At 48.7% G+C, this 21361-nt stretch overlaps 1 protein-coding gene across 1 annotated transcript in view; it reads left to right on the top strand.

Moving 5' to 3' along the window:
• SLC6A5 (solute carrier family 6 member 5) overlaps nucleotides 1-21361 on the top strand; it is a gene marked incomplete at both ends in the record, with an annotated part of 42928 nt that overhangs the window by 12470 nt on the left and 9097 nt on the right. Inside the window, 8 exons of the mRNA XM_081062311.1 lie at nucleotides 2092-2233; nucleotides 4484-4616; nucleotides 9667-9801; nucleotides 11540-11643; nucleotides 14237-14361; nucleotides 19371-19483; nucleotides 20204-20335; nucleotides 21244-21343. Of these exons, the coding sequence (XP_080918437.1) occupies nucleotides 2092-2233; nucleotides 4484-4616; nucleotides 9667-9801; nucleotides 11540-11643; nucleotides 14237-14361; nucleotides 19371-19483; nucleotides 20204-20335; nucleotides 21244-21343 (984 nt within the window). The remainder of the gene's footprint in view (nucleotides 1-2091; nucleotides 2234-4483; nucleotides 4617-9666; nucleotides 9802-11539; nucleotides 11644-14236; nucleotides 14362-19370; nucleotides 19484-20203; nucleotides 20336-21243; nucleotides 21344-21361) is intronic.

Raw genomic sequence — 21361 nt, 5'->3', positions numbered from 1 at the left:
AATTATCTGGTCCAAAAAGTCAGTAGCACCGCCGTTGGAAACACCTCTGGTCTAAACCAAACAGGAGGAAGGGATTCTTATTATAATGGTTTTAACTTTTATCCACTATTATGGGATATTCTGGGGGGTGTGCAGGAGGTAATTTGTGGCTGGCAAGTAGGACTATGGGAGATGCTCCTGAGGAGTAGAGATGCCCACCCCATAGAAAGGTGTAGTGATGGCTGAGTTTTGGCCAAGATTTATCGAGTCCACCTGTGTGCTGGGCGTTGTATAAAAGTTTTCTTCTGTGATCTCACTTAATGTAGTTCTCTCATTGATACACTGTTATCAGAAAAATGGAGGTTTGGAGAGCTAAAGGAACTCATCTACACTCTCAGGGCGAGTGGGACTCCTGGGCCTATAGTCATACCCACCTTGCTGTTCCACGAGGGCATACATCGGGAGTCCACGTGCCAGAGCTAAGCTAATGTGGTTTTTTGTCGGCCCACAGTATTTACAAACAACTTGACGTTGTTTCCAACATTTTAAAATGGAGAGATTTCATGTAAATATCCAGATTTTCTGCTTTTTTTCTTTCTTCCTTGCCAGAACACATGGGAAAGTATCACACGGATTGGTTAGAGTACCCTGGGGCTTGCCAGAGCCCCCACCTCTCCTTACTACCCCCTATTTTATGCCTTCCCCATTTGTGTCACCAGCTTGGCTTCAGAAGGTGTTTGAGGTCATGAGCCCTGCTCTCTATTTCACAGTACAGTGGTGAAGAGCACGGCCTCCAAAGAGAGAGTGCCTGTTTGCCTCCTGGTTTTGCTCTATGACCTTGGCCCCAGAGAAGTGTCTTTATCTATAACATAGAGATAATGACAATACACCTTGAAGGGGTGATAAGAGGCTTCAATTAGTTAATACATGTAACGCACTTAAAAGAGTACATGGTGAGTGCCATAGAACTGTTAGCTGTTGTTACTGTTTCTTTTTGCTCCTTTATAAAACAGTATCCTTTGGGATTAATTCTGGTGGACTCTATGTAAAATATCTGTCAAGTGATCAGTATTTATAAAGCTGTCCGAGAGGCATTACAATATGGTTAGAAAGACTTCAGCTTCTTCCTGTTTAAAACGAGGATAATAGTATGCACCTTCTGGGTTTTATGAGGCTTTCACGAGAGAATAATTATTAGTGTCCCTAGTACGTCCAGGGCTGGACATACTAAGACTCACACGGTTAGTTCCCTCTCCCTTTCCAGCCTAGGTCAGGCATCCTCAACCTCGGCACTATTGGCATTTTGGACCGGACAGTCCTGTGTTGTGTGTGTGTGTGTGTGTGGGGGGGGACTAGCCTGTCCTCCAGATGTGACAACTAAAAATGTCTGCAGACATTGCCAAGTGTCCCCTGGGGGACACATTCATCCCAAGTTGAGAACCACTGTGTGAGGTCTTGCTGCAGGCTTGCAAGCACATGGCACAGTTGCTGCCTCTGTTAAGCCATGGGAGTGTGTCGAAAACACATGTTGCATGTATTGTAGCGTGCTTACTGTGTGGCAGCCATTGTTCAAGGGGAAGTCGTTAGTAAGCCCTCTGTGGCAGGAGCTCTTCAGGCGGTTTGCTTATGTCCGATTACAGTCATCTCTGCAAGCCACTTCTTTTCTGTGGAACATAAGGATCTGGGTTTGAATCCTGATTCTCTTCCTCATAAGCTGTGTGATCTCAGCAGAATTAATTAACCCCTTTGAAGCCTTCCCCTCATTTGAAAACCAGAGGTAATCGTACCTATTGCATAGGTTGTTGAGAGCCTTGAATGAGACAATGCACGCCAAGAGTAAAAAAGCTTAGCACAGTGTGCACCACAGGGAGCGTGCTCTAGGAATGAGAGCCGCTGTTACAGTACAAAGCTCTGCTTTGGGGCTCCGTCATGAATAAAACACAATTCCGTCATGGATCTTCATCTAGCTTTCCTCACTTGCTAGTTTTTCCAAGTTACTCTCCAATATTTGGCAAATGTTTTTGGCTTTTGTTTTTAAAATTGCTGGAAAGACACACATGTATGTTTTCTCCACAGTTTCACAGTGCTTCCATTCTGCCCTCTCCTAAACAGATTCCTGTGTCATCAGTGACCACCCCAAAATACAGATCAAGAACTCGACGTTCTGCATGACTGCCTATCCCAACTTGACCATGGTTAACTTCACCAGCCAGGCCAATAAGACGTTTGTCAGTGGGAGTGAAGAGTATTTCAAGTAAGATGGCTTTCTTTTTCTTTCTTTCTTTCTTTCTTTTTTTGGTAACTGTCTAAGAGAAACCCAGTGAATTAATAATGAACACTCAACTTGTAGACCGGAGGTGTGGTTGGCCCGAAGGGCATGTTGCCTTCCTCCCTCCCTGCTCCAGTGATCAGGCAGGGAGATTTTATCCCTGGTTTGGTTTCTGAGAGTGTCTTGCTGTACCTCTGGGCCTGCAGAGGAGAGTTGGCTGAACGTTGGTGGGAACAGAACTTGTGCTGCTGCAATTCATGATGTCCATGGAAAAACATCACAAAACTTGTATCCAGTGTAAGCTAAGCAGTGGACTAGTTTTTTTCTTTTTCTTTTTCTTTCTGTACTTGCAAAGGGAAGAGACACAGAAAGTCAAAAGACAAATCATGGTCAAAGATTTAAAAAACGAAATAATTTTTTGAAAAACAGTTTGACCTTGGTGGTGTACTTTTTACCTCTGTATTGCCAGACATTGACAATCAATCTTCAGGGATACTAGAAAATCCTCAGCCACTGCAGGACAATTTAGTAAAGTTCATGGAATTATTTCTTAAGGGAGACCAATGTAGGCCGAGTCCAACAGAGGGTAAATAACGTTCTCTGGTTAAGAGCTGAGTTGGGGGTTGTCAACTCAGATGTGCTCGGGGGTTGGCAGGGAGGTTTGCCAGCTTGCCAGGCCAATGAGTGAAGTACGAGGGGTGATCAAAAGATACGGTGAATGTGTAAAAAATAAAAAAATAATAATTACAGTAAAAGACACATTGCTATTAATCCCCCTCAAAATACTCCCCCTCACTTAGAATACACTTATCGCATTGTTCTTGCCACTTTCTGAAGCAGTTCTGGAAGTCCTCTTTCATGAGTGTCTTTACTTCATCCTCCATCATGACAACGTTCCATGTCACACATCGCTTCTGGTATATGGCAATTTCTGTCAAATAAAAACATTACGGTGTGTCCTCATCCACTTTATTCACTGGATCTGGCCCTGTGTGACTTCTGGCTCTTCCCCAAAGTCAAAATGACCATGAAAAGAAAATGCTTTGAATTGATTCAGGACATTGAGGCAGCCACGACAGCGCCACTAGACACTCACAGGTTGCCTCAGGGCCTGAGACTGAAAGAGGCGCTTCCACCACAGAGCATGGTCCATCCCTGTTCTGAAAACTGTGACTGTGTCCTGCAGGTTGTCACTTGCTAACTGTCTGGAGGGGAGCAGCCTTCAGGCCTTTCAGCAGGACAGAATGTTCTGGACCATCATTTCTGCAGTCCTGTAGAGCCTGGCTTCCGGCTGGCCCTTGGCTCATGCCACAGAAAACCCCAACCTACAATCACCGCACCTTCACCCGGGATGTATGACTCCTACCTCCTGTTCCTAGGAGGGAGGCTGCTTACCCACCTTCCCACCAGGCTACAAGTCACTGCCGGGGATGTGGGGGTCAATCAGGCAGGCTATGGCTTCTTCAGCATACACACAGGTTGTCAGCAGCAGCTACAGGTAAACAGCAGCCCCCTTCTGTCTGCAGCTGGTGTCTGTCTTGGAATATGGTCTTTGACTAGTTCCAGCCAGGCTGCTTTCACATTTTAGCCAACCTCAGCCTTGGGACATGCCCAGTGCCACTTGAACTAAAATGCAGAGCAGCATTTTCAGTCATTTAACATAATGACCTTGTATTGATTTTCAAAATTTTCAAATGATACAAATACTATTGGAATACTTTCTTATGAAAGAGTACAACAATATAGAAAACACACAAATATCATCCTTGACACTTTAGAGTTTCCATTAATGCTGTGACCTTCTATAAAGATATCAACCTTGCCAAGGCCTGTTGGGGGGCTGTCCTGGGACCCCCAGTGCTGTTGGATTTGTTGCATTGCTCCTGGGGCAGCTCCTGATGATGGTGGAGCTGGCATAGTCTTGTACAGAGCCTGTCCTGGGCCCTCAGTGGCCTGCCAGCACATAATGAAGAGCTGGGTAAATCCAGTCAATCTCTCTGCAGACAGCGGTGGGCAGGAGGCCAGATCTGAGGATCCCTCACCACCTGATCTGATCAGATCCCTGATGGGGAGGGTGGGGGTGCTGGAGATTGTTCAAGGCTGCTGGCTCTGCTGGGAGATTAAAGCCTGCAGACAGTCACTTTCCTCCCTTCTCTCTCTCTCTCTCTCTCTCTCTCTCTCTCTCTCTCTCTCTCTCTCTCTCTCTCTCCCTCCCTCCCTCCCTCCCACTATTAGGTACTTTGTGCTGAAGATCTCTGCTGGGATTGAATATCCCGGAGAGATCAGGTGGCCCCTAGCCTTCTGCCTCTTCCTGGCTTGGGTAATTGTGTACGCATCTCTGGCAAAAGGAATCAAGACTTCAGGAAAAGTAAGAACTTGGACTGATCTAAGAGAAAGCTCTGGGCCGCCCAGGGGTGGTTGTGTGATGAGCAGGTAACGGAGCACAGGGACGAGGTGAGACGTGGGGGTGGCTCTCGTTCTGGCCCTGAGGAGTTGTGGAGCCTGGGCACGTGACTTCACTCCTGTCAATAAAATGCGATGATAACACCTGTCTTGCAGGGCTGTTTAAAGCATTAAATGAAACACATGGACGTGTGGTGGGGGTGCTATGATTAGTTCCTTCTACTTCATTCAGCGGATGGGACGTCCCTAGTATGATTCCGTCCCTCTCCCTGAACTCTACAATTAGTGCTGCAGGCTGGCGTTTTGCCTCTTGGTCTGGCTGCCAGGTCGGTTATTGCTGCTGCCAAGAGGCTGGAAAAGACCCAGACTGTGAAGTGGATCCCTCCCTCCTCGCTCCCGACCACCATTTCTCAGCCTTTCACGCCCTTCTCCCCTCCCCCAGCCCCACACTCTTCCACCCCAACCGCCCCCAGCCCTAAAGGGTAACAGTCCTGCAAGTGGGATCTCAGGTGAGCAAATACTTGGTGACTCTTGCTGAGCAATAGTCTCTTTGAGATGATGGAACTCCCACCCCAAGCTCAGTTCCAAAGCCCGAAAGCAAGGAGTGCAGGAAACCTCAGAACATGCGTGGGTGCTGCTGTAAGGGTCACAGTGTTTTTATTTATGTGGGTGATGCTTTAGGATGGTGTTACAGCCAGTTCTTTTCCTTAATTTCACACTTCATCCTTGGTGCTAGATATTATGGGCTTTCTAGAATGGGACTTTCTGAGCAGCCCCAAGCAGGAAAGTTTTTCTTTGAGATCTGCTTAGATCTAACTTATCTCTGCTTCATTGAGAAAGGTGGCCAACTAGGGATCGACGATCAATTTTTGTTCACCGTGAGGAATAGCTCCATACATAATGACCCTGCTCTGGAGTGCAGACCTTAATCATGGAGTATTGTTTGGAAGCCAGGGTGAAGGCACTGGCAGAAGCTTCTCGTGACAGGCTTCCTCGTGATGGAAATTCCACGGACACCATCATGCCTAAGCAGCAGGGATGTCCTCCTTCTCCTGCAGTAAGATAAGCTCGGGTCCTCTTGCTCAGGGCCCAGGACACCAGGATGACCAGTTGCTTCCTAGGAGATCCCAGTCTCCCTCTGAGCAGCTAGAATTCCAGAGGCAGGGGTGACAAGTAGGCAGCCTCAAGGTCAAATGCAGCCCATCCGACCTCAGGGTCTGCTCTGCTTGAGCGCTTTGGCAACAACACAAAGCTAACCTAATTAGCTAGCACAGGTGGTGAGGCCTTACCTTACCACCTGTCGGGGCTCCCACTGTGAGGAGAATGTGGCCAGGTGTCGGGCCAGCAGGCTCAGATCAACCAGTCATTGTCACTCCTGCCAAGTGTAATTCATTACTGTTCACGTTTAATTCCTCTGACAGTACATTCTCAAACAGGTGCGTTCTGAAGCCCCCCCATCCACCCCCAAACACGGGGACTAGCTGGCAGAAAGCCTCCACTTACAGCTGACTCAGATTTAAGGCATTGCCCAGGGTTTATAAACCAAGCTGTGGGCCCCTTCAGTTTAGCAGGATCACCATCTACAAAGCGAGGGCACCATCCTATACACCACGGCCAGGACCTGGGTGAGGTGAGCACGTCCCTAAGGTGTGAACTTTCACGTGGTGCAAAGGCTTGGGTGCCTGCATGTGTCCGGTTGGACCCCAAGAGCGGCTGCCGCCTTACACTGCAACCTCAGGCCTCACTTGCCTCTTCCCGATCCTGGCCCTGCCTCCCTCATTTCCCATAATGTGCCCGTAGAGGGGTGTTAATGGAAAGAGCAAAAGCCTTGGAGTTAGAAAGCTTCAGCTTTGGGTTCAGACTGGTCAGGTCCGTGCCTTGCCCTTGCAGCCTCTCTTCTCCTCAGCCCCGTCTGACAGCTGGAGGGAAAGCCGGGCCATTCTGGGGTGGGTGGTTTTCTCCTGAGATGTCAGATGCTTTGGGGTTTCATAATGTCTGTGCATGGAAGGGCTTCACTTAAGGGGAAGAAGGAGAGAAGCAGGTTTGGCAGGAATAGGAGGGAGCAGGCTGCCTCACCCCCACAGTGTAGCAATCCAAATGCTTCAGGGCAAGGGGGGAGGGGAGACTGCTGTGAGGGGGGCAGGTCCCCTGGTCAGTGGAGGACGTAGCAGTGCAGAGAAAAGGAGGCCAGCCCATCCCTGGTCTGTAGCCAGAACGAAAGAGTTCACCCTCGATGGAAAACTGGTTTTAGAGGAAGAAAGAACTCCTCACCTTTCCTTAGCTGGCCTCTTGCCCCATTTCAGCTGATGGCAATACCACCCTTTCAGGTGCTGAGGCCCAAATCTTCGGGGTCACCATTGCCTCCCCCCACCCTCCATTCCGCACTAAATCGGTCAGGAAATTCTGTTGGCTCTTCCTGCAAAATGTTCCCAGTGTCTGACCATTTGTTCCGGCTCCGGTGAAATAACCTGGTGGCAGCCGTCATTGTCCCTTGCCTGGATGGCAGCCATGGCCTCCTAACAGCTGTCCCTGCTTCTCCCTTTGTGTCCCTGCATATATTCGCAACATAGCACCTGGTTCAGTTCAAAGGTTCCATCATGTTACTTCTCTGCCCAAATTCTGGCAGCCGCCCCCATTTCTCACAGAGTGAACGCCCCACAGAGCTCTCCAGGGTCTGTCCCCTGCCCCCCTTCTGACTTGCTCCCCTCTCAGTGCTCCCCCCCAAGCCACACTGGCCTCCTGGCTGTTCCCAGAAGTCAGGCACAGTCCCTTAGGGCCTTATTCCATCTGTTCCCTCTGTCTGGAATGTTCTCCCAGATTCCCAGTGGGCTCATTCTCACTTCCTTTAAGGTCCTGGCCCACTCCTCAAGGAGGCCTTTCCTGTCTGCCCAGTTTAATATGGCCAACTTCCCAGCGTCCTCCCTATCCTGCCCTCCCGCCCCTTTACTCTGGTCAACTTTCTCTTTTCCACTCATCACCTTCGAATATGCCGCAAATGATATTACGATTAGTACTGGTTGTCTATCTCTCTAGCTACAACGTAAGCTATTTGAGGGCAGGGGTCTTTGACATGTTTACTGGGAAACCCCAAATGCTTCATGAAATGACCCCAAGAGTTATATGTTGCGCTCAATCCTAACCTTCCCCCGACTGACAACCTGCACGTCCCCAGATCAGTCCTCATCCCCTGGAACCCCAGTGCCTGCCAGTCGCTGCCATTCTGGGGCCCCTCTTGACAGTCTGTGGGGTCTGTCTCCCTCCCAGGAGGCAGGCGTTCCAGGGGCCCTGGGCTGGAAGACCGCAGGTGGGAATGGCACGTCTCTGAACCAACAGTGCTCGTTCAGCTGGCTGTACATGCCCCTCCCCCCCAAATCAGAGAGGGCTTGGGGGCCCGGGATGGGAGCTTAACCTCCCTCTTTCTCGTGTCTTTTAATGCACTTTTGGGATGAAACCGGCTTGTGAGCCTAAGGTTGTCAGTGTTTTTCAATTTAGGACTGGTGAGTCCCAGGCAAGACTGAAGCGGCACTTCTGCTTCTAGTGCCCCCGGTCTGTGCCATTTTGAATGGGTTGTCCCGTTGCACTTTTCCTGCAGCCCCGTGAGGTATATGTTGTTGTCATCACCACTTTGCAGGTAAGGAAACAGATTCTGAAGGTTAAGTCCGTTCCCAAGGTGGCCCAGATACTAAGTGATGGAGCTGGGCTTTGAACTTAGGCCTGTGGGACTGGAGAACCCGAGCTCACACAGTCTGCTCTTCTCTCCCTCTGCCAAGTCCTCACCCCAAGCCCTTTTTTCACCCCCAGGTTTGATTGACAGATAAGGAAGGAAAGCATCTCCCACCCATCGCCTCCAACCATAGTCCCCCGGTTCTGCCGATGCTACCTCCCAGGTGTTTCCTGACTCTGGTCCCAACCTCTTGCCCAGAATCTTGTCCAGGGGCATCCTTTGGCTGACTTTCTAGGCCCCCGTGACATAGTCTCCTGCCAAGTCTCCAAGGCCCTTCCCTTGCTCACAGCCTCAAGTGGATTCTATCCTAGTAGTGAGTGATTAGAGCTTTGCCCGCACACACCTGCTTGCCCACTGTCTTCCTTCACCTTCCCGCCTCGCCTCGCCTCCTTCAGTTGCACTTGGACTCTGAGATCCAGCTCAGGTGGCATCTTCCTGAATCTTTTACTTTACTCCCAGGTGGAGCCCAGTGCCGTCTCCTGGTCTTCAGAACGTCCTGTGTGTGTAGTTTCTCCCCTAATGCAGACACTGTCGCTGGGTTCTAGGTCTTCCCTCCATCTATGTGCATCTCGTGTCTGGCTCAGTGCCCAGCGCATAGTAGGCCCTGGGTAAAGACTCATTGAACTTACCTGTATTTAATATCCACCTCTTATCAATCAGGCACTACGCTAGGGGTTCATTTAATCCTCACAGTTATTTATGTTTAAGAAAGGTGCTATTGTCCCCTTTTACAGATGCAGAAACTGAGATTCAGGGAGCTTAGTAGCTTGTCCAAGTTCTCAGAGCTACTCAGTACCAGAGACGCAATTTCTTTTGAACCTAAATGTGTGTAATTCTAAGATCAGGGTCTTTTTACCTCACTGGGTTGCCTCACTTACTGTGTATGTCTGTGTAAACAAGGATGGAAGGCTGAACTAAAAGGATTCATCTCTAATGGTGGTATCTGGGGCCACAAGCAGAGGGTGGCATAGGAGATAAGGAGGAGGGAGGCAGCCTTCCTCCCTCAGTGGTTCCTGGGGGAGTTGTCCACGCTGCAGCTGGGTGGGCTGAGACCTTCCCTAGCCACTCACCCCACAGCCTTGGGGGTCCTCTCGGACTTCCCTTTGGTCCCAGTGCCTTCCCCGTGTCCCCAGCCCTGTCAGAGTTTGGGGCAAACTACCTGGATGCCCTCAGCGTCAGGTGCTTGTTTCCAGGTGGCAGACCCCGCTCTGCCTCTGTTGAGGCTCTTTCGGCATGTTCTGCAGGTGGCAGCTGTGCTCAATCCGATCTCTCTGTTGGATGCTTTTTCCAGGTGGTGTATTTCACGGCCACGTTCCCGTACGTCGTGCTCGTGATTCTCCTCATCCGAGGGGTCACCCTGCCTGGAGCTGGGGCTGGGATTTGGTACTTCATCACACCCAAGTGGGAGAAGCTCACGGATGCCACGGTGGGCTTGTGCTTTCGTTTACAGAACATGTGGGGGGGAAGCGGCACCCGGGGATGGGTCCCGAGCTGGGACACTGCTTGCCAAAAGGGGTCGGATCTCCTCCCACAGGGCACCTCGCTGGGCCCTTTTACACGGTCCTGAGCATCTTGACGCATTATGCGCTCAGGAAGTCTTCAGGGAGAAGTGGGCACCTGGGGTTTTTCAGTTTCCTGGAATAGTTGTCCTACATCTAGGGTAGCAGCAGAGGCCGAAATGAAGAATGAAATCCCATGAATAACTGTGAGTGACCTCATGCCCCATCTCTGTTACTAATTATAGTGTGTAGGAAATGGAGTTTTGCTGATTGGAAAATAACAGCGCTTAGGCAGAACACAAGCGATTCCAATTTAAAGAGCTCAGACTCATTTGAGTACCTCTGGCACGCTGACAGAGCCAGCACTCACTTGCTTTGTCCTTTGGCATATTCTGTACCAGCACATCTTGCTCTAAAATTCCCCGTTCTTTAGGTTTTAACCTCCAAATGAGGCGGTGAGTGTTTAATAAGAAGGGAGTTTTCTCACCTTAAAGAAATCTATGTTTTTCCAGAATATGTTAAGAGCACATAGCTGAGCTTGAGTTTGCACATAACGGAAAACCTCCACGTGATGACAGCATAAACAAGATAAAAGTGTCTTTCACTGACACGCACTAAAGCAGCCCAATGGGTTGGGCCGCTCCATAGTGTCATCAAAGGCCCAGGCTCCTGTGTTTCTGTCCCACCATCTTCAGTGAATAGCTTCCATTTGGCTGCCAGAGCTCCAGCCATCATATCAGCATTCCAGGTAGCACAAAGGGGTGAGGAAAGAAGTGGAGAAAGGCACCGTCCCTCTCTTTAAAAGTGAGGGAACCCCGGAGGTCCCACACCACATGTGATTTTCACATTGTTGGCCAGAAACTAAGTCATATAATTATCCTGTCCTAGCTGCACATCTCCTTGAGGTTGGGAGGTGCTCCTTCAGCTGGAGAATGGCTACCTTTACATGAAACCACAGCTTTGCTACCGAGGAGTGTAGGAGAATGGATACCAGGGTAGGCCCCGACTTTGCTGGCACATGCTCAAATGGTCTCTCTGCGTGTTTTAAACACAATTTAAATACCAGATTTAATTTATAAAAATGATAGGAGGTCCATCATATAAATCAGACAACTCTCTAGCTCAAAAACTCTTGAGAGGCCTTCTGGGGTTTTATGAGGACAATTAAGAGAAATCACCAAGAGAACCAAGAGACTATGTCAGCCAAGTTCAAGAAGGATGTGGCACAGGGATTGCTTTCCTAAGATGAGGGGCCATACAATTTCTGACTTGCAATAGTTGTAATCTGTATGAATAGCAATTAAATAGCAATTAAAAATTTATATCCACGAATATGTCTCACTGCTGCAAAATGTGTTTTGAGGGTGTATGCAGCGAAAGAAAGGGCTCTCCCCTTCTGTTGAGTCTTACATGGTAAGCAACAGAAGCATGAAACGTGTGTGTGCCGTTGATTGAGTTCCTCTCCTTTGATCCGAATGGCGAAATGGTTGAAATCTCCCGGGTAATATCCTGCCTTTTTGGCTTCCAGCACAAATGATGGGTGTTTCTCATTCACATTGGTGCAAAGGCATCTTGTCCCTGTTTCCCCTGGGGAGATGGCAGACTCCCCTTCCAAATGCCAGCCTCTTCCAGGGACATTGACTCTTCTCCCCTTTTGCCTCCCAGGTGTGGAAAGATGCTGCCACTCAGATTTTCTTCTCCTTATCTGCTGCATGGGGAGGCCTGATCACTCTCTCTTCGTACAACAAATTCCACAACAACTGCTACAGGTATGTGGAGGCGCTTCAAGTCCCAGTGGTTGCTGGTGAGTGGGACTAGGACCTGGGGACAGAACAATGGGTTGAAGCATCAGACACCTGAGGCCACATCCTCACATTTCACATGAAGTAGAACCAGAGTTTGCTCTGGCGTAGGTGAAACCCACGGCTAAGGCCCAGATGCTGGCTTCTGGTGGCCTGGACCCCACCTTGCACTGCTGACTCGGATACATGGGATGGAACTGAGCCTCTCTGGAGATGTGTCCTGGGTTAGTAATTTTGTAAGCTGTCTAGTCCATGGGTCTAGTCCGATGGTAGTCACTGATGAAGTATGGTCATTCAGTCACTGGATAAATATTTTTTAGAGGCTCCCTAAAAGAAAAGAGCGCCTTGGCGATGGATGTGGTAATTAACTCAGTGGTGGGGATCCTGTCACAATGTGTACATGTATCAAATCATTACGTTGTACACTTTAAATTGAATGGAATTTTATTTGTCAGTTATACCTCAGTAAAGCTGGGGGGAAAAAAGCAAACTTTGAGTCCTCTCCCAAATCTGTTAATCAGAATGTCTGGAGGTAGAGCGGGCCCAGGAATCTACATATTCAGACAGGATCCTGAGGTGATTTTGATGATAATGACATTTGGGCAACGTGATATTAGGAGGGGCTCTGGAACCCCACAGACCTGCGAGAGCCTGGACAGCTCCTGGTGGAGATGATACCTGAAAGTTAAATTTGTCTGTGACAGGCAGTAGGAAAATAAGGCCCGTCCTCTTGGGGGTGCTGATAGAAAGGAAGGAAAGAGGGAGGCAAGGAGAGAAGGAAGGAAGGAATTACTTTTGAGTTATGACTTTACCATTTACTAAAACTTCAAGATGTGGGCAAGATGCTTCCCTTCTCTGAGACTCTGTTTTCTCATCTATGAAATTCAGATTATAATATTATGTGGCGAGGTAAGAGATGATGTATGCAAAGTTGTAAGAGAAACATTTTGCACATAATAGGTGCTCAATAAACAGCAGTTGCTATTATTATTATTATTATTCCTGTAAAATGAGATATTTTGTGGACCAAGAGGAGAAGAGTATAATTCAGCTGTGGCCTAGGATGGCTGGCATCACCTCACAAAAGTGAGCTCTGCACTGGGCCCGATTTCAATGGGTGCAGGGGAGGAGGGAATGTTTTCAGGTGACAGGAACCGCTAGAGGGAACAAGTGTGCCGCTAGGGATGTGGGCAAGAGCGGGCCAGTGGGTTGAGAGCAGAAGCTGGAGACATCCTTTCCATTAGTTTACTAGAGTTGCCATCACAAATACCACTGAATGGGTGACCTAAACCACAGAATTTTCTCCGTTCTGGCAGCTAGAAGTCCAAGGTCAAGGTGTCGACAGGGATGGTTTCTGTGAGGCTTCTCGCATTGTCCACCTTCTCTCTCTGTCTCCACCTGGTCTTCCCTCTGCCGGTGTGTCTGTCCTCATCATGTCTTCTTAGGAGGGCACCAGTCGTATTGGACTAGGACCCCCAATGACTTCCTTTTAACTTAATTACCTGTTTGAAGACCCTCTCTCCAAGTACAGTCACATTCTGAGGACCTGGGGGGTTAGGATGTCAACACAGGCATTTCAGGGGCACACGGTGCAGCCCCCAAACAGCTGGAATGCCAGACTAAGGTCTTTGAGCTGCTTTGGTCACAGCTGCTCATTAAATGATGACCACAAAATCAGGCTGAACACCGTCCAAGGGACTCTGTTGCTCTGTGCTTTGTTAGAAACGAGGCTGTGTAGCGTGGCAGAAAGGACACGGGCCTGAGAGGCAGGGAACCTGGATTCAAATCATCACCTCCCATTAATTAGTCTATTACCCTCCCCTGGGCCTCCGTTTCCTCTCCGGTAAACTAAGGGTCCAGCCAAGGCGGGTTGTTTCCTGAGCACTGGTTCTGTGCCAGGCTCTGTGCCGTGCAGGGACCCTCTCGTTCTGTCCTCACGACAACAGCAAGGGAGGTAGGGTCGTTGCCACTACTTAAAATCAGAGTGGAAAGAAAGCGACTTGCTCAAGGTCATGTCCCCCTAACAAGCAGGTGAATCAGGGTTTGAATTTGGCCCTGAGGCTCCATCTAACTGACGTTTCTTGAGTCTAGGATTACTGGACAGGGCAGGCTGGGGCCCTGGGATAAAAGTGGAGCTCTGGCCTCTCCTCTCCTCTTCCCCCTTTTCTTCTCAGCTGGGGGGGGCAACCCCTGGCTGTCTTCATACCTTGGTGGCATTTCATGGTCCCATTGCCTTCCCTTCTCTCATCCATGGTTCCCGTCCTCAAAAGGCCCTATCCTTTCAATTCCTGCTCTGATGGACAGACTTGCCTTTGTCACTGCAATGAGGGAGACCTGGTTCTGCAGCACGTGGAGCCAGAGGACAGTTTGGGGAGATTTGTTTGAGCTGTTTGGTGCTTTATAAATTCAGCCTATGGGAGTCTGTGGTTAGGGCTGAATAAGAGAAAACGAGGCCAGCCTGCAGTGAGCGTGTGTTTAGAAATGGCATTGTGTGCCCTTCCCCTTGTCCCTTCCTACTCACCAAGCACATCTAACAGCCATCTCTCGTTTCTTCTTCCAGGGACACCCTAATCGTCACTTGCACCAACAGTGCCACGAGCATCTTTGCCGGCTTTGTCATCTTTTCGGTGATTGGCTTCATGGCCAATGAACGCAAGGTCAACATTGAGAATGTGGCAGATCAAGGTACAGTGTAGCTGTCATCTTGACGTTGCAGGGCAGGGTCAGGGCTCACGTCACGAGATCCTAATTTATGCTCTGCTGGGAAGTTAGCCTCGGAGGAGGGTGGCGGGTAGGGCAGCCTGGGTCCCCCTTTGCAGAGGGACAGAGATTTTCTCAGCAGAAGCTCACGCAGGGTTAGGGCCAGCCAGTCCCTAACCACAGGTCTCGCTATAAAAGCCTATGTCCACTCCCCTCTCCCCTGCTTCATTTTCCGTCTTCCCTCTTCACTCGGCTCCAGCCTAAGTCAGGTCTACCCCCGTTCCTCCCGTTAGGTGTGGGTGGAGCATTCAGTAGGCACACCACTGTCCCTGGAACTGTGGAGGGCACAGCCTGCTGTAGGATGGCGCTCCTTGCAGAGGACTCTGTAGAAACCGAGCGCTAATGCTTCATAAAAGCATTGACTTCAGCGCAGCGTTTTCCTGACAAAGCACTTTCCTGATGGTTAGGTCAAATGTGCTGTCAGGGCTTTCTGCTTAGTTAGCAAGGCAAACCTGCAGATCTTTCCAGCCCCCTCAGGTGGTGGAAAGGTTGGATGGTGGCAGTCAGAGGGATGCAGAATAAATGTTTATTCTCTACCCAAGTCATCACTATATTCATGGCTAACATTCGTGTGGTCCTTCTGAGTTTACAGCCAGCTTTCATTTATATCTCATTGAATCCATATTTCTAGCACACCATTTTGCAGTGTTTAATATTTGTATTTAACTCTATTTTCACCCAGCTTTGTTCTACAAAGGATTTGGGTGTTGAGTAGATTTTCCAGGATTTGGGAATTTCATTGTGACTACTGCCTATCATTATTATTCTGTAATTAGACATTCAGGGGATGGCTCAGTGTGGGGACCGTGCCAGGGACTGTGGGGACGTGATTGTGGGCCCTAGACAATCCAGAGTGTGTACCTGTGAGTGGCTTTTCTGTGTAGTTACCTTTCTTTGAGCTCCCTGCAATTCTCAGATAATAGCTCAGATACAAGCACATGAGAAAACGAAGCCCTAGAAATGTCATCTTCTTGGTGGGCTGCTGGGTCTCTCCTGGTTCCACAAGGATAATTAATTACTGCATCAGTGGTGCTGGCCTCAAAGAGTTAAAGAGCCAGCATATTCCAGGGGGGTAATTATCTCTCCCTGGAGAGTGTGCAACCCAAGGGATGTTTGGTTCTGCAGCAGTGCACTAAATTAGAGGAGCTGAGCCAATGCCTCTCCCCATTGAAAATTCTCAGCTCCCTGGGGAGCAGGGAGGGAAAGAGACAGGGTAGAGAAGGCTTTGTCTTCAGGGGTGCTTGTGCCACCCCAGCTGTCCTCCTCATTTCTTCCGGCAGAGTAGCTAGAGTAGGTAGGTAGGTCCTGCCCTACTGTCTAGCAGATCTGAGATGTTTTGTTATTTTTGTGACACTATTGAGCTCAGTGTGAACCAGTGGCCGAGTTGCCAGAATGATTCATGAGACATGGGCCAGATTAGTTAGCTTCTGAGCAGCTGAGCTCTTTCCTGCCCCAGGAAAGGGATTTGGGGGGCACATGTTATTAAAACCAAATGGAAGTTGATTTTTCCTTTACATGGGAAGCATCAGACAATTGCCTGTGTTTCTCTCTGAAATGTTCCCTTTCCAGATTTTCGCTTCCTCTGATTTGAATAGGGAGAAGAGCACTTCTACCAGGTTCTAAGGTGTTGAACCTGGTAGAAGTTCAACTCTCCTGGTAGAATAATGGATAGGTTCTCATTGTCACCAGCATAGGGACAGTGGGCGTCATTCCCCAGAGGGCAGGAAGCAGTGTTCCATGAGGCCTTCTCCCAGACCCTCTGGGGCAGCTAGCCCTGCTCATCTGCATTTGCATGCATTCTTCTATGTGCTTTACAGGCTTGTCTGATTTCTCTGGTATAATGGGGGACTGATGAATATAGAACAGGGATTTTGGGTCTGGCCTGCATTAAATGCCAGCCCCACTCCCTCCTAGCTGGGCAAGATTGGCATATAGACACGTAGTGCATTTTTGCTGACTCAACATTAGTAACTTCATTTTGGTCTTTAGTCAAAACCAGGTTCTCTTTAATGACCTAACAATATTTTACTTTGTTTACTGCTCCCTTCTAAGGGAGACAATTTTATCACAGTCATTACTCCAAATCTTGGCCATATTAGAGTTTTAGGGGCCTGAGAGTGGGACAGGTGATGAGACCAAGCTGTCCTCTCCTTTTACAATGAGCATAGGAAGGGGCATGTTCTTCTCAAGGCATCTACTCCAGAAAAGCACCTTCCTGGAAAGCCAACCTTTTAGAATCACCCCCCAGTGATCAGTATGTCTACCTGTGGAGCAGTGACTCATGGTCAAGCCCAACCGGAAGCCCTACCAAGATATTCATCCAGCTGCAGAAAGACTGGGTTTGACCAGAGGAGATGGACACAAATGTGAGTGTGGTATTTAGAGTTCACAGGTCTAGGTGGTACCCGTCAGGTAAGCAGCCCACTAGGAAGTGCTGCCTTGGTTCCCTTGCCCCCTAAAAGTTCAGAGACCTGTTAATCAAAATGAACACTCCCAAACAGGCCTGACCATCCAAGCATCTATCTGTTGCCTGGATGCCAACCCTTCTGCCCAAAGACACAAGGGTTCAGGTGGAATAGCCTCTGAGAGCTCATCCATTTGTGATAGGTTTCACGGCCAAGTTGCGGGTCTTGACATATTGCATTGACCAGAGCCCCTGGCTGTGTGTTTAGTGGCTCTCTAGGATGAAGGATGCTGTATCCATAGGTCTCTGGGGGCCTGTCCAAATTGCTGACATTCAGAGCCCCTTTGATCCCCTCTCATGGGAAGAGTAATAGTGTTCTATGCTTCCTGAGTTCTCATGGTGTCCAGGCATTCTTCTGAGCCCTTTATCAGCACCTTTAATTCTCACAGAAACTTGATGAGGGGAGGTCCTGTTATCGCCACTGTATGGATAAAGAAACAGTTTTGTCCAGAGAGAACAAGTCCGACCTAAGGCCCCAAAGCTCGTAAGAGGCAGCAGCAGTTTTCCAGTCCACGAGGAGTGGAGGCTGCACTCCAGCTACTGAGCTGTACTGCGTACCAGTGGGTTTAGAGAGAGACAGGACTTGGCCTCTACCAGACATGTGGGCCTCATCTGAGGGAAACTCTGCTGTAGCTCAGACAATCCATCTTTTGAGGAAAAGAAAAATCTGAACTCAACAAAATAATGTACAAAACGTAATTTTAAGATCCACTCCCCAGCCATGTTGGATGAACGGAGTTTGCTGAAAATGACGTCTTTATCTGTGTACTGTAGGCGGGCAGCTGAAGTGGAAGCAGGCTGCGTATTTTGAAATCATTCTTTCCCTGAAAAAGCAGTGAAGCTCAAGGACTGAATCCTGTTAAAGCAGTCAGCCCAGGGCCTCCGGTAGTGGCCTTTTCAACATCTCGAGTCCACTTTATGGTCCGACTGTTGCGAGAGCACTGAACTGCCTTCCTCGGCATTCTGCGTTCAAGACTGCTTTTACACTATAGTTTAATGCAGACTTTTCTTTTATGGTTCACAGAGGGAGCCTTCCAAGGCTGGGTCTACCGTCTGTTTAATAAATGCATAAAGCAGGGGTATCCGAGGCATTCAGGGCTTTTTTCTTGAAATACCCCAAGGCCCTGGGCAACACTGGAATAAATTCCAATTTAAAAAGTGCTGTTGTGCTTGAGGGGCAAAAATGCCAGTTGCTGTGATTTCTGGTTTCTAGATGTGTGCTGGTAGCCGGTTATCCCAGCATTCACTTCTCTGCCCACTATCATTTAGTTTTCTCCTCACAAGGAAATTCATAACGGATGAGGTTTAGCCATCTTGAGTTATAGTAGTCTTCCTAGTGAGGTCATAAGGCAGACAGGAATCACTGGCAGGGCTTTATGATGACAGAGGAAACTGCAGCTTAGATATCCTCCTCCGAAACCACATGTGGTATTCTTTGGAAACCCTGAATCAGAACTGCTAGCTTCCAAGTTCATTGTCCACTCATAAGAAAAGTTGATAGTCTGCAAGTGTTGATGATGTGTGAGGTATTATTTTCACTGCTTTGCCTGTGTTTTTTCATCCATTCTTCATAACTACTCTGTAAGGTACCCTATCAGTATCCCCATTGTACAGATGGGCAAAATTGAGGCTCATATGAAAATTAAATAAATTGTCTAGGGTTGCACAGCTGGTAAGTCATGGAGTCTGAATTTGGACCCAGATCTGTCTGATCTCTCAACCCTTACACTATGCTTCACCACCCGTTAATTACCCCATGGACTGATGTATCCCCCTGCCCCTTTACCAAGCCTTTATAGGGCAAGATCTTAAAAGCATTACATTGATTCATGTTTTATGTAAATGGCTTCTCCTGGAGGAGTGAATGTGAGGAAGGGTAGTTGGGGGGGGCAGGGGATGATGTCATTCTGGGTGTAACCTTTAGAACAGGGTTTCTCAATCTCAGCACTATTGACATTTGGGTGGAATAACTTTTTCTTGTGAGGAATGCCCCATGCTGCTAAGTATCCCTGGCCTTAACAGACTAGACACCAGTAATCATCCTCTGACATCCCAGTTGTGAGAATCAAAACTGTCTCCAGACAGTGCCAAATACCCCCCGGGGTAATCACCCCTGGTTGAGAAGCGCTATTCTAGAGGGTAATTATTATATTCTCCCCACAACGTGTCCATACAAAGATGGGGGCTTTGTATTATTTGCATGGCACACCACCTAGCTTTGGGATCTGAATCTCTGCCTTGGCACTAGTTTTGAGCCTTTCCTCTGAGTTCCCTAAGATGTGGACTTTCCCTTTAAAGAGTTTGAGGTCTAAGTGGGGAAATGGGTGGAGATGAGTAAAAAAATAACTGTAGGCAGCAGCATATACTCAGTACCAACTCAGGATCTCAGTAGAGAGAGGGCCCTGTGGGTTTCCAGGAAGAGGGTCCTGGAGCTGGGCCTGTCTGCACTCATTGCTCTTGTTCCTTCCAGGGCCAGGCATTGCATTTGTGGTTTACCCGGAAGCCTTAACCAGGCTGCCCCTCTCTCCGTTCTGGGCCATCATCTTTTTCCTGATGCTCCTCACACTTGGACTTGACACGATGGTGAGCGCCGTCCCCTTCCATCCCTGCTCCAGGCTTCTTCTCCTGGGTCCCGCATCCAGCCTGTAGCAGGAGGTGGGCTTAGCAGTACCTGAGCTTTTCCCTCCAGTTATATAGGGATGATGAGGTACCTGCCCAGAGCTCAGGATAACCTTGTATTGGTGGGTGACTCGTGTGATGGCGCTGAGGAGCCATCCTCTCTCCCTTTGTTTCGCGCTCTCCATTCTCCATGCAAGGTTTAGCCTGTGTACTTCCTGCTTTGGTGTCAAAACAAATTCTATGGGCCTGGATGTGGGAAAATAATATGAATGTTAGGGCAATGGCCGTGGGGCTGAGCCTACTCCAAATCATGCTGACAGGCGCTCAGAGTTTAGTAGTTGGGTGTAAAGAGGATTTTTTCCTCAAGGAGAAGATCAAAGGCAGGTACACTGGAGGAGAGGAATTTACATCTCATGAATACAAAGTGAAGCTTCAGATATCGTGCTGGGTGAGTATGAGTGCAGTCTCTGGAGGCTGGAGATACAGTTTTTAAAGGCTATATCCTGCGTGGATTCCCCTAACTGGCCTTGTGTGCTGGACCCCGATAAGGCCTGTTAGTCCCATCAAGAGACATCAGTCATAAAAACCAAACCTAGCACAGATTTGCCTGGTGGGAAACACAAAGGCTTGTTGGAACCTGTTGGGTGGGCTGTCTCAGATGCCACTTTCCTATAACCATTCCAGTTTGCCACCATCGAGACCATAGTGACCTCCATCTCGGACGAGTTCCCCAAATACCTGCGCACACACAAGCCGGTCTTTACTCTGGGCTGCTGCATTTGTTTCTTCATCATGGGCTTTCCAATGATCACTCAAGTAAGTTGGGATGGGAACAGGTTGGGGGGAGGGCCTCGTGGCTATCCATCCTTTTACCCTTAGTTCTCAGACCTCATAACAACAACCAAGTCACAGCTGGTTTTGTGCACATGGCACCAGGGGCACAAAAGGGAACTGACCACTTCTGACCACAGAGGGAACTATGTCACCTTGGCCACTAGTGATAATTCCAGGATCTTCATGATTGAGATGTAGCCTTCTTCAGCCAACGAGGCAGGTGTGTCCTACTTTAAGAAAATATGAAAATCCAAATGGACTGACCAGAGAAATTTCCCGTTGATTATTCATTATAAACCAGAGTCTACAGCCACCTGAACACTCCTTCTGGTCCTGCGTGTGTTGGTAAACTGAGTGTTAGCTCACTCAGTGTATGTATTGCTTTTGCTCTCTCTCTGCGACCTTGGGCCTTAGTTTCTTTATCTGTAAAATGATGGATTGGAATGAGATGGTCTCTCAGCCTCATCTATGGTAAAGGGACTTAAAGAGTGAGGTCTTGGGGGGATGCATGAGGAATGCCCAAAGGCACCTAAAGATTACATGACAGTCGATCAAATGCAGATAGGTGGGTCGAAACGATCACCTAGTTCTTAAAGCAAAAATGAAGCAGTCTGGCTGCTTTCGCATTTACGTCTTCAGATGTTGACCTTTGCCTTTTAAGAGTAAGATGTGAGACTGCTTTCTGTGCTTCTTCTGTTGGTTGGCTCTGAGTCTCTTGAGGGACTGCCTTGCTGACATGGCAAGGCCTTCAGCTTACATAAGGGACCAGCGTTAGGCAGGGGAGACTCTTTGACTCCCGTTTGCTCCCAACTCTCCTCTCCTGTTGGAACTGGACAAGAGCCTCGATCCAGGCCCACTGACGTTGGCTGCCTCTCTTCCCTTCCTTCTAGGGTGGAATTTACATGTTTCAGCTTGTGGACACGTACGCCGCCTCCTATGCCCTCGTCATCATTGCTATCTTTGAGCTCGTGGGAATCTCCTATGTGTACGGTAAGGGAGCAACCGTGG

This window comes from Rhinolophus hipposideros (assembly GCF_964194185.1).
Source record: "Rhinolophus hipposideros genome assembly, chromosome: 10".
Lineage (NCBI taxonomy): Eukaryota > Metazoa > Chordata > Mammalia > Chiroptera > Rhinolophidae > Rhinolophus > Rhinolophus hipposideros.
The sequence above is the reverse complement of the archived record's forward strand: the minus strand, read 5'-3'. Positions and strand labels throughout refer to the sequence as shown.